The 13889-nt window shown below is 39.4% G+C and overlaps 2 protein-coding genes across 2 annotated transcripts in view; one reads left to right on the forward strand and one right to left on the reverse strand.

Moving 5' to 3' along the window:
- Positions 1 to 13889, reverse strand: part of LOC137631754 (HEAT repeat-containing protein 1-like) — a 622900-nt gene that overhangs the window by 321341 nt on the left and 287670 nt on the right. The gene's annotated exons all lie outside the window — the stretch shown is intronic.
- The window catches only part of LOC137631636 (HEAT repeat-containing protein 1-like), a 122655-nt gene that overhangs the window by 88541 nt on the left and 20225 nt on the right, over positions 1 to 13889 (forward strand). Inside the window, exon 16 of the mRNA XM_068363509.1 lies at positions 7743 to 7866. Coding sequence (XP_068219610.1) covers positions 7743 to 7866 — 124 coding nt within the window. The remainder of the gene's footprint in view (positions 1 to 7742; positions 7867 to 13889) is intronic.

Here is a 13889-nt window from a genome sequence, read left to right on the forward strand (position 1 = left end):
TGATATCAGTGAAGTGCAAAAACATGTTCTGTGTTGCGGAGGGTTCGTTTGTTCGTGCTTGTCACTTGCCTAGTCCGAGACCTCTTTCAGGCTCCCCTGCACCAGGGAGAAGGAATGTCGTAGGACCTAAGGGAGTGAGGAGTGTAAACCAACGAACAGACATTCCCTCAAAGGTATCAGACGTTGCTCGTCAAGCACGTCCTTGCCATAAGACAGGAGAGACGAAGTTTCTCCTCGTCTTCCGATGATTCGTCTCTTTAAAAGCCTGGGCGTAAAGTTTCGAGACGTTTGAAACGTTTATTAGTTCCTTCAGAACAAGTTCAACGTCTTAGCTGTAGTCATCATAAGAGTCCCGTTCATAGCGATGACGTTCATGTACAGACGTTTCTGCCACAGACTCGACGTGACGTTGAGCGGTAGACACCGTAGACACAACGTGACGTCGAGTGTCAGTCACTGTAGTCACGATATAGCATCGATCAGCAGTCACCGCTGTTACTACGTGACGTTTGAACGTCAGCCACCGCAGTCACAGGTTGATCCGAAGTTAAGTGTTTAGCAAGGTATGCTGTTAAAGCCTTCTTCTTTAATAGAAGCTTTCGATCCTGTTCCTGTGCGAAAGGATCCTTTGCTTTTTGTACGTCACGGTTCTGGGATACGTGATTCGGGTCTTCAACCTTCTAGACGAGCTTTGTTACGCCACGCTGACGTTATCCCTAGTGACAGTTTTGCTGTTTAACGAGATGCGGAGCATAAATCTCGATGTAACTTTGATCGCTTTGAACGTCAGCCACCGCAGTCACAGCGTGACGTTGAGCTGCAGACACGACGTGACGTTGAGTGGTAGACACCGTAGACATGACGTGACGTCGAGGGTCAGTCATCGTAGTCACGATATAGCATCGAACAGCAGTCACCGCTGTTACTACGGGACGTTTGAACGTCAGTTACTTCTGTCACGACGTGTAGTAGAATAACATTCTCTGCAGTCACAACGTGACATCGACCCTCCAACTTTAACTTCTGTTCATATACAAGTTGATGTAGCCTGTCAGGCTTTTCCTTCACGTCATTCCGAATATAAATCTCCTTCTCGCAAGACTTTAGATTTATCAGATGATGTGCCTTCTGAAGAAGTTGATGACCCCCTTTCAACTAATGTACCTTTGGGGAGTCATTCAGAAGATGAGTAACCTAGGGTGGTCCAACAATCCCTTGTTTTTTAATTATGAATTTCTTTAGTGAAATTTTGTCCTACTCGTTTTGTAACGGCTGCTCCGCCGTCTGAGTTTACTCTTGGCATGACTTTCTTCGACTCCTACATTTACGAAGTCAGTTCTCTCTTGTTCTTCCAAGAGGGCCGTGCTCTTACTGGGAGACTGGTTGGAATACAGGAGAAGCTCGAGGAGAAGTTCTCGGCTTGGGAGTACCTGCCTCTGCCCAGGGAGACTTCTTAAGCCTAGTGGACTCTCCTCGTCGTCTAGCCATGAGACGCTCCAAGATTTTATGGTCTGCTTCAGAGCTAGACCATCTCCTGTTAGGAGTTTTTTCGAGCGTTTGAAGTTTTTTTTATTTGTTGGATTGGTCACTGGGAGCCTTAGGTAAGAAGGTCTCTCCAGTTGTCAATGTATTGCTGTACAATTATGTCATGCATGAACAAGGCTATCAGGGATGGCTCCAATGATCTGGCAGCCACGTTCACTGCAGGAACAAGGCTATCAGGGATGGCTCCAATGATCTGGCAGCCACGTTCACTGCAGAAGTACTTAAGATGTAAGTGCGCTCAATGTGTTCATTGTCAAGACAAAGTTCACGATGAAGACTACCAAATCTGTCTTGGCAGCAGTAAGGGAAGGCGACTGGATGGTCTCTCTCGACCTTCAGGATGCATACTTCTACATCCCGATTCATCCAAACTTTCAACAACATCTGAGGTTTGTGGACGGGAAAGTAATGTACCAATTTCGAGCACTGTGCTTCGGCCTCATTCCTGCTCCTCTTGTTTTTACAAGGCCCTTGCAAAATGTAGCAAGCTTTCTACATTTTTTGAGGATTCAGAGCCTCCCTTTATTTTGACGACTGGCTAATCAGGGCGTCGTCATTAAATCGCTGTCTGGAGAGCCTCTAATGGACATTAGACCTAACCAAGGAGCTAGGTCTCATAGTGAACGTAGAGAAGTCGTAACTTACAGTACTCCATCCCAGACTATTCTTTATTTGGGAATGGAGATACAGTGTCGGTTTTTTCGGGCTTTTTCGTCTCCCACAAGAATGGAACAAGCTCTGTTAAAAGTCCTTCACTTGCAAGAGAAAAACAGTTGCTTTGTAAGAGTTTGAACGAGCCTCGTGGGAACTCTTTCATCGCTGGAATAGTTTATCTCTCTGGGGAGACTCAACCTTTGCCCTCTCCAATTTCACCTAAACCATTGGAACAAGGAGAAGGGCTTAGAGAGTATCTCTTTCCCAATCTCCAACTCAGTCTAGACATGTCTGACTTGGTGGGACAGCAACATCAGACTTCGAGAAGGTTTTTCTCTTGCGATCAAGAACCCAAACCATGTGTTGTATTCAGATGCATCGGATTTGGGTTAGGGAGCTCCACTGGACAGTCTGGAATGCTCGGGTCTTTGGTCCACGGATCGGAAGGAACTCCATTTAAGGCAAGTAACATTTCTCCTTTGGCGAGATTTGTGCAAGGAAAAATGAATGTCTTGGCGGACTGCCTCAGCAGAAGAGGACAAGTCATCTCCATGGAGTGGACGTTGCATAAGACTGTGTGCGAAAAGCTATGGATGACATGGGGTCAACCCACCATAGATCTTTTTGCTACTTCACTGACAAAGAGGCTCTCGACTTACTGCTTTCCAGTTCCAGATCCAGAGGCAGCCCACATAGACGCTTTCCTGCTGGACTGGTCTCACCTGGACGTTTATGCCTTTCCACCTTTCAAGATCCTAAACAAGGTGCTGCAGAAGTCACCTCTCACGAAGGGACCAGGTTGACGTTGGTTGCTCCACTCTGGCCCGCGAGAGAGTGGTTCACAGAGGTACTTCTATGGCTGGTAGACGTTCTAAGAAGTCTGCCGTTACGGACGGATCTCTTGCGACAGCCTCACGTAAAGAGATTTCATCAAAGCCTCCCCACGCTTCGTCTAACTGCTTTCAGACTATCGAAAGACTCTCTTGAGCTCGAGGGTTTTCGAAGGAGGCAGCTAGAGCGATCGCGAGGGCTAGAAGATCCTCTACCATCAGGATCTATCAGTCGAAATGGGAGGTATTTAGAGACTGGTGCAAGTCCTCCTCTATTTCCTCTTCCAAGTACCTCTGTAGCGCAGATTGCGGATTTTCTTCTTTATCTGAGAAACGGTCGCTCCCTCTTTGCATCCACCATTAAAGGCTACAGAAGCATGTTAGCTTCTGTTTTCAGGCATAAGGGTTTGGATCTTTCTAATTACAAAGATCTCCAAGACCTGCTTAAGTCTTTCGAGACTTCCAAGGAGCGTCATATTTCGACTCCTGCTTGGAACTTGGACGTGGTCCTACAGTTCCTCATGTCAGACAGGTTTGAACCATTAAATTCAGCCTCCCTGAAGGATCTTACCCTCAAGACACTTTTTTTGGTGAGCTTGGCTTCGGCTAAAAGGGTTAGTGAGATACATGCTTTTAGCAAGAACATCGGCTTCTCCGCTAATAAAGCAGTATGCGCTCTTCAACTTGGTTTTTTGGCCAAGAATGAACTTCCGTCTCGTCCTTGGCCTAAATCATTTGAAATCCCCAGTCTTTCTGAGATTGTGGGGAATGAAGTTGAAAGAGTGCTGTGCCCCGTTAGAGCTCTTAAATTTTGTTTATCCAGAACTAAACCGCGACGAGGTTGTTCAGAGGCTTTATGGTGCTCCGTTAAAAAGCCCTCTTTGCCCATGTCTAAGAATGCGTGGTCTTATTTTATTAGACTTTTGATTCGGGAGGCACACTCTCATTTAATTGAGAAGGATCATAATTTACTTAAAGTCAAGGCTCATGAAGTTAGAGCGATAGCAACTTCTGTAGCGTTTAAGCAAAATAGATCCATTAAAAGTATTATGGACGCGACCTTTTGGAGAGGCAAGTCGGTTTTCGCTTCATATTACTTGAAAGATGTCCAGACTCTTTATGAGGACTGCTACACACTGGGACCATTCGTAGCAGCGAGTGCAGTAGTGGGTGAAGGCTCTACCACTACATTCCCTTAATCCCAATATCCTTTTAATCTACTCTTGAAATTTTTAATCTTATTTTGGGTTGTACGGGAGACTAAGAAGTCTTTCGCAATCTTTTTGATTTGGCGGGTGGTCAAAATGTTGTTTCTTGAGAGCGCCCAGATTAAGGGTATTGATGAGGTCCTGTTATAGGGGTGTTTGCCCTGGATATAACAGCTCCTGGGAGTCTTTCAGCATCCTGAGAGGATGGCTGGGCTTTGTGAGGAAAGCAGACTAATGAGGCAAAGTAATCATCAGAGTCAGCTTCCTTGCCAGGTACCTATACTTAAGTTGGTTTTTTATGAAATAATTGTCAAAAAACTCTTGAGCATATACGCCTTTATTGTATTAATACTGGTCTCTACCCACCACCATGGGTGTGAATCAGCTATTATATATTCACCGGCTAAGTTTAATATTTAAAAATGATATTTTGATTATAAAATAAATTTTTGAATATACTTACCCGGTGAATATATAAATTAAAGGCCCTCCCTTCCTCCCCGATAGAGACCCAGCGGACTGAGAAGAACTGGAGAAATTGACAAGTATATGCGGTATCTGGCCGATAGTCGGCGCTGGTGGTCACACCCGCAACCTTCACGGCGATCGCTCGCGAGTTTTTGGAATCTGTCGAGCCGTCGGAGACGTCAGCTATTATATATTCACCGGGTAAGTATATTAAAAAATTTATTTTATAATCAAAATATCATTTTGATATAATCCATCTTAAAAACTATCAGAATTAGGGCAAATGTTCAGCCTATGTTTGATGGTGCATGTAGGTGGAAATTTCCATGATAAACAGCTCAACTTCAATGGTGAAGCGAAGTAGTGCATCTAGTTCATCTACCAGAACTTAACTGAAAATTTAAAGGAAGTAATAGGGTTTTAATAGGTTTGGTTATAGGAGTTAAAATGATAATAATATTTTGGATGCAAAGCAATAAAACAATTTTGTGATAATTTTTTTGGAATTTAGTGATAATCTCTATTGGATCACGACAATATCCTTCATCTTTTGATGTAATATAATTCATTCCCTTATTAGTCTGATGAGAAACTTAATCAAACCTAAGGACACAGCTGAGTTAGTTCATAAAACTTTTGATGTTGAACAGTCAATAGTATAATACTTGACACCTTGGACAACTTCAAAACATTGCCTTTGTTGAATGAACATTTATAGGTAGTAGGTTGGCCAGGGCACCAGCCGCCCATCGAGATACTACCCCTAGAGGGGTATTGGATACTTTGACTGGCCAGACAGTAATGCATTGGATCCCTCTCTCTGGTTACGGCTTATTTTTTCTTTGCCTACACTTACACAGAATAGTCTGGCCTATTCTTTACATATTCTCGTCTTTCCTCATACGCCTGACAACAATGAGATACTAAACACTTCTTCACCCAAGAGGTTAATTACTGCACTGCAATTTGTTCAGTGTACTTTCCTCTTGGTAAGGGTAGAAGAGACTCTTTAGCTACGGTGAGCAGCTCTTCTAGAAGGACACTCCAAATTTAAACCATTGTTCTCTAGTCTTGGGTAGTGCCATAGCCTCTGTACCATGGTCTTCCACTGTCTTGGATTAGAGTTCTCTTGCCTGAGGGTACACTCGGGCACACTATTCTATCTCATTATTTTTTTTTCTTCCTCTTGTTTTTTTGAAATGGTGTGTTGGGCAGGCTTAATAGAAGGGCCATGGATGTCTGGTGGTTTATCAAGAGGTTGTCTTTTCCTTTTCCGATTCTTTTTTTCCTCAAAACCAATCTTACTGTCCTCCCTTCAGTCGAAGTGGCTATCCTGGAGGGTATTTAGCCTTGCATGGTGTATCGGCTCCTCCATGTTGACCAGTTTTTCCAACTTTTTACTATAGTCTATGGGTTTCATCAATCACTTTATTTATAATTCTGTACATATTATTTTATGTTATAGTCTATGGGTTTCATCAATCACTTTATTTATAATTCTGTACATATTATTTTATGTTATAATTCTTGTTAGTCTAGTTTTTAAGTATGATGTCTCTTTTTTTTATTTCTCTTAATTCTTGACATTGAGTGAAATCTGGGACCAGTACATCCTAGATTTTGTCAATGTCAGGTCTTTCTTACTGGACTCGTTGGCAGTGGCCATTATACCCTTAGGGTTTTTTTTACCTCAGATATACTAGCTTACTGAGCCCTTATGCCAGCCTGCCTTCGATCCCCCGGTTTTTCAACCTATTAGGCTTAGTCTTGCCCGCATCGGCCAATCCGTTGGTCTGCCATGTTGCTTTCGCTCATGGTCTCTCATGCTAGGACTGCGCGGTCCATTGGAGCTTCCCCTTTGCGAAGGGTGATCTCAACTTGACGGTGCGCCGACTTCCCTGTACTGCCATTACCTCCTAACCTCTGAGATTGGCATTTGTATTTAGAGTTTCTAACCTTTCCTGGGATTCAGGGTGTGGCGGCCCAAAGTGTCTGTCTAGAGACTCTCCATTATGAATATAAAGCTGTTTTACACATAGAATGATAGTGATTTACTAATACTGTATTTAGGTTAAAATAATAGAACAAAACAAATTTCTGAACAAAATTCTATAATCATAGAAAGTTTCAAAGAAAAAATACATGAAAGTGATGTGCTTTAATGTTACTTAGAGTAAAATACAATAAAAAAAGAAAACTTGATAAATTTTATTTATAATCAGTAGAACAAATGAACATGGAAATATACTTTATCATAGAATAAATGAGCATGTATATCCAGCGGTGTCAAATGCAGCTACTGAGGGGGTATCTGATGCCTCGTAATGAAGGGGTTAAACTTGCTGGTATTCAGGTAGTGGTCTGGCCTGGTAATTCCTAAAATGCAGTCAACACTTTGAAGTAATTTGAGATTTTGATACCAATAGGATACAGTATATAAATATATAATGATATTTGTGGTATTACCACGCATACAGAAATGTGAATTACTTAGAGAATGAATATTTGTGTCCATAAGGAAATACATTCTGAGTTTCCCATTAAGGTATTGTATATGGAGCTTGATTGAGGAGTGTTTTTTTTTTCTTTTTCAATAGTGTATTTCATTTGTTGTATGACTAATTACAAATTATGGTTTTAACATTGTAACTTCATAATTAGGAATTCTTATTTGTATTGGGAAATTGCAATTATATAAATTATGGTTATTGTATTTTGATATTGATCTCAAAAGATTATAGATGCCATATAAAATTTAAGTATATAAAATAAATTTAGGGTTAAAGTAAAAGGGAGCATTTTAAAACATAATAGATTTTATCGGATGTAAATGTAATTTTCAATGGTGTACAGTATTACTTTATATCCTATGATCTATAGATTGATAATCATTTCGTAAATATGATATTTATATAAATGTGTGAATTTAGAATACATTACTGTACTTCAATATCATTTACAATTTGGATACCAAGTTGTTTTGCATCAAATTCGATATAGCAATGTAATTTATACTAAGATGAAATTTTATTTACAGATTCACAGGTCATCTAGCAGAAACTCTTAAAGTACTTTTCATTAAAGCCAAATTAGCTGATAACATGTTCAGTCAAGCAGCATCAGTTCTTGAGAGAAACAATTCTGTTGACAGCATGAATTCAGTAAGTGTTCTTGGTTTTTTTTCTTTTTTGATTAAGCCAACATCATGTTGACACGTGCCCTTGCCAATATAGAAACTGTCCAAAAAGTTATCTTTATTAGTTTTAGTTTTTAATGCTGGTGTTGCTATTTTTCTGTATGAAGAATTCAAGCATTTCATGTGAAGGTTTCATTCATTTTAACTTTTGCATTACTAATTTTCTTTTCTATAGTAAATATTTAATGTGGAAAATTAGATAATTTTTTGATTCTGTTAGTATTTTTACCTAAGGGGTCTTTTATCATTTTTCACCCTACAGTATTTATGATTTTTATCACAAGGAAAGAACAGTAGAAGAGATGATCATATACTTCTTTAAAAATAAAAGCAGTTCGCCAGTATTCCAACACGGTTTTTGAGTGTTAACTACTTTCATGAAATTCAGTGGTTTTAGCATATTGCGATATGTTTCAAGCACTGCCACTTGAGTTTTGCATACTTATTTTCCTCATGATTTATGATTATGTTACTCATGCAATGGAGTGATTGAATTTTTTTTTCAGTTTTCACAAGAAGCAATGTGGACAAGAGTTAATATGTTTTATAAATGTTACGCTATCTTCTCGTCTGTCCACTTTGACTCTGATTGGTTCTCTTTGGTTTGTACCAAGAGGTAGCCCTAGCCCTCTCTTTCACTGGTACAAAAGGATTCATCTTTGGACAATATTTTTTTTTTTTAGTTAGCATGGAAATATTTTTTCACACCATCCCAAAACACATCATGCACCCAGTAATGGAAAACAGCCAAGTTGGCCAGGCTTTATTGTTGGCCCTCCACAATATGGTAAAAAATGTTGGGGCTGGACTTTAAGGTCCCCATATGCATAAACATAAAAAAGTAAGTTAAATATAAATATATATGGGAAATTTAAAGTAACACTTTTGTGGGTCCAAAAAGGGGGAGAGGTATAGGTAAACTGGGGTTTACACACATGCTAAAATCTTTGAGAGGGGCATTTCGACAATGATAGCCATATGCATTTTAATCATAAAGGATCTTTTATACCAGCTTTTTTTTATATATATATATAACTAGAAAATTTTGAAATATCATTTGATCACCAATTTGTTTGAGTTCTGATGCATTCAAATTTGGGGGATCTTTATCAATAGAAAACTAATTTATTCTGTTATAAAGTCTAAAAAAATAATTTTTACATTTATCTTGAATTTACTACTCGTTAAAGTAAAAAATAATCACTACAGCCATTTCGAGGAAATTATTTGGTTACATAATATTCTGGTCAATTTGATAAAAAATATAAAGAAATTCTTTATTTTCTGTTATTAGTTACATATTTAGAGTATTTAAAAAATATATTAAATAATATATTGTATCAATAAAAATGCAATTCATTAGGCTAAAGACTAATAAACAAATTGTTTTTGCAATTAATTATATCATGGAAGCACCCTTTAGTGATAGCCTATGAACTTTTTAAAGTTTTAGGGTTATGTTAATTATTTTGTGGTTTTCAGCTTTAGAATAAGACCTAAATGGACTCTATCATAAAAGGTATTAACTTAAACCATTGAATTAAATTTTATGTTTACAGTTTGCATTGACTTGAGAAATAATTTTTTTCATCTATATTTTATGTTCAGATTTTTAAATATTTAAAACCATATATCAATAGGAAGGATAGTTCTATAGCTTACTGGTGAAATTATATTTAAATCTTTTTTTCCCATGACAGTTTTTTAGTCAGAGTTGAGTAAAAACTTTTAACAGAAAATTATAATTTTAATAAAATATCTTATTTCTTTACTAACTTCCTGTTCATATGGTATCTCCTCCAGAAGCCTGGTTTAAGCTACACTTAACCGTAAAATTCAAAGATTTTCCCATTTTCTTTTTCTTTAAACAATACATGCCATATTAACAAAGGAACAGAGTCCTCTCCTGTAAGTGGCAGGAAGCCTAATTTGTTGCCTCTGGAAATATAGTTTTCTTTTAAGTAGACATCATCCCTTCTCTATAATAATTCATGAGTTAGTGGTGAGGATGGTGGCCATATAAATAAACATCAGATGAGTGAAAATGAGAAATTTTATTATTAAAATTCTAATTTCCATGAATCTCCCCTGATGTCTATATTGCTGACTTCTACACTGTTGTAGGTTGGACACAATTGAAGGAAAGAGAAGGGTAAACTTTAGTACAAGCAATGCAGCAAGGTTACGGTTACAAACCTGGTGTGGATTAATTGTCTAGCTTACTTCAAAAAACTATTTAAATTACGGTTTGAAATTTGGAATTCCAGATTTTACTAAAGCAATTTATAGTACAGAACTGTACCATAGATTGGCTTTTTAAGATAATATTTTACGAATCCCTACATAGCGCGGTCTAGAGCTGCTACTACAAAAAATCCTAATACAGTGAACCCTCGCTACTTCGCGGTTCGACAATCGCGGATTCACCACTTCGCAGGGTTTTTCCATAACCCATATATATATACATATCGCGGATTTTCCGGAAAATTCGAAAATACCGCGAAATCTGAAGACCCCCAAATACGATATTTTGTTACCTGTAATTCCATTAATACTGTAATTAGTAATATCTGCTCTTACTGATTGTTCATTGCATTACATATGATATATAATTCAGCACAGAAAGAAATAAAACACGAAAAGAGAATGTGATCATACGATAATTCAGTACGTAGTAAAATTAAATCGAACATGAAAAGCAAATCAGATGCAGTCATACCATATTAGAATGGTGTGTACTGTAATGGATGTGCTTCTTTTCCATGAATCTTTTGTATGTATACGTACGTAGTACAGTACTGCATCCAATAATATTCTTTGTTGCAAAAATCACATTTCGAATAAGCGTACGAGAGAGAGAGAGAGAGAGAGAGAGAGAGAGAGAGAGAGAGAGAGAGAGAGAGAGAGAGAGAGAGAGAGAGAGAGAGAGAGAGAGAGAGAGAGAGAGACGTAAAATAGCGTACGTAAAGTGTGTATTATTATTATTGTTATTATTATTATTATTGTTGTTGTTGTTAATAAAATTATTATTGTTATTATTATTATCATTATTATTATTATTATTATTACTGTACAGTATTATTATCATTATTTATTATTATTACGGTATTGTACTTAATCTACGTACGTTCAGTATGCGCGGGGCATCTTCTATGAGTAGGTAACCAACGCATCATAGTACTGTAAGACGGGTTGTGATTGGTTCAAGCGCTGATAGATGACGAATCAGAACTCAAGTTTTGTTATCTAGCCTGTGATTGGTGTTTTGCCCGCATCTTCTACCCGCAGCATCAAAGTTCTCGCGGGGCTGGATCGTTCACTCTCTGTTACCGCGTATCGCTGAGTAGACGTTCTTAAGTTTGTGAAGTTTAATCTGTGCTGTGTGCGACCTTTTTAAGTTGAACTTTTTCTTACAGTACTGTACGTAAATCCTACTGTAATGGCTCCCAAGCGTTCTGCTTCTCTTAAGGCTGGTAGTGAGCCTAAACGCCACCGAAGGATGATGACGATAGCTGAGAAGGTACGCTTCTCGACATGTTAAAAGATGGTAGAAGTTACGCGGCCACCGGCCGCCATTTTGGCATCAACGAATCCACCGTTCGCTATATCAAAAAGGACGAGGCGAACATTAGAAAGACGGCTGCAATCACCTTTAGCAGATCAGCGAAGCGAGTCGTTACAACGCGTAATAAAACGATCGTACGTATGGAAGGTGCTTTAGCTGTGTGGATTGCCAACTGCCGGAAGAAGAACATAGCGTTGGAAACGAACACCATCCAAACAAAGGCTTTGAGTTTATATGAGAATTTTGCTGCAAAGGAACCTAAAGACGACGACGGCAACCATGCTGAAGATGATGATGATGCAGATGATCCTCAACCAGGGACATCCACTGATTCCCAGCCTCAGAAACGTTTTTCCGCAAGCAAAGGATGGTTCGCGAAGTTTCAGAAGCGCTTCGCCCTAAAAAGCGTTTCCCTGCATGGGGAGTCTGCTTCCGCTGACACTGCTGCTGCTGAAACTTACGTGAACCAGACGTTCAAGAATATTATCGCCGAAGGTGGATACAAGCCGGAACAAGTCTTTAATATGGATGAGACTGGCTTGTTTTGGAAGAGAATGCTGTCGCGAACTTTCCTGTTCAAAGAGGAAGCCAAAGCCTCTGGCTTTAAGGCATTCAAGGATCGCGTTACCCTCGTGATGTGTGGCAATGCTGCTGGATTTTTGTTAAAGCCGGGGCTTATTTATAAGTCGAAAAATCCTCGCGCTTTGAAAAATAAAAATAAGAATCTCCTTCCCGTGTACTGGATGCATAATCAAAAAGCATGGATTACGAAGATGCTGACCTCCAACTGGTTCCACCAGTGTTTTATCCCGCAAGTCAGTAAATATCTCTTAGAGAAGGGCTTGCCATTCAAGATCCTTCTCCTTATGGATAACGCTGGTGGACACGCAACTGACCTGTCGCATGAGGGCATTCAGGTTGAGTTCCTGCCACCCAACACCACGTCATTAATTCAACCGATGGACCAGGGGGTTATCAGGGCGTTCAAGGCCCTCTACACGAAGAATACCTTGGCGGACCTCGTTGCGTGTGTGGATGCTGCCCAAGATGACGAGGATGAAGATTTTAACTTGAAGGCGTACTGGCGGCAGTACACCATAGCCACGTGCCTGCAGAATATTCAGAAGGCACTTCAAGAGATGAAACCTGCAACCGTGAATGCGAGCTGGAAGAAGTTGTGGCCCGATATTGTTTACGACGACAAGGGATTTACTCCGTCGGAAATCCAACACTCTGCAATACGGAAATCTGTGCAGTTGGCTGCCATAATTGGAGGTGACGGGTTTGGCGACATGACGACTGAAGACGTCAACGAGTTGTTGGACTGCCATTCCCAGCCCCTAACTGACGCAGACCTCGAAGACCTGACGAAATCGGCAAGTGAGGAAGAGAGTGATACCCAGGAAGAGACCCAAGAAAATGTCGAAGAAACGGGCTTAACATTAGAACGGCTTGCCAAGGCCTGCAACCACGCGAAGGAGTTGAAAGAAATGTTGCAAGAGTGGGACGAGGATATGGTTCGCTCGATGCAATTCTGCAACAAGGTTGATGACATAATGACTCCCTACAAAATGCTCTTGGATCGAAAAAAGAAGCAGCGGCAACAACTTCCGATCACAATGTTCTTCCAGCCTCGCAAAAAAGAGCCAGTTCCTCCTGCTAGTACGCCTTCGGAAGAAATTGAAGTTTCCCAGGAAGAAGTTGAAGAGGTGTCCCAGGAAAAGACACCTCCGTCTGAAGAGACGTAAAATACTATCATTGGCTGCACAGTAGAACACATCATCAGCTTCATCATCATCATTTCTACTGTGCAGCAAATTCATCGCCATCACCATTCAAGTTTTTCTTCAACTTCTTTCGTGGTGAGTACAGTAACAATCTTTATTTTTTACTTTAATATTCTTACTGCCTGTTTTATAGTTTAGTAATGTACGTACTGTATGCATTAAGTTAAAGGGAAGGTTTTAAAAGTCTACATGTTGTAACCTATCATATTTTTTTTGTTTAAAATTTACATTTACGTACGTAAAACAATCTCCTCTCTCTCTCTCTCTCTCTCTCTCTCTCTCTCTCTCTCTCTCTCTCTCTCTCGTAAATTGTTTTCCTGCTTTGCTACGTACAATACTGTATAATTTATATTTGTAAGGTAACATATTTTGTAAATGCTTTTACTGTAAATACTGTATGTACTGTATCATTATTTATCACTATCATCATGCACGTTAAATGCCTTGTTTGTTCTGAGCGTGGTTGTTTACTGAGCGTACACGCCGTCGTTTCAGGCGGCGTCATAAAGAAAAACATTTCATTTGGAAGTCCTAAGAAAAATACGTAAACTAAAACATTGGTAATAAACAAATCAACATACAGTACAGTACTGTATAATCAATATAATCGATGCAAAAACTAACCTATACATATAT

Source organism: Palaemon carinicauda, chromosome 40 (assembly GCF_036898095.1).
Source record: "Palaemon carinicauda isolate YSFRI2023 chromosome 40, ASM3689809v2, whole genome shotgun sequence".
Lineage (NCBI taxonomy): Eukaryota > Metazoa > Arthropoda > Malacostraca > Decapoda > Palaemonidae > Palaemon > Palaemon carinicauda.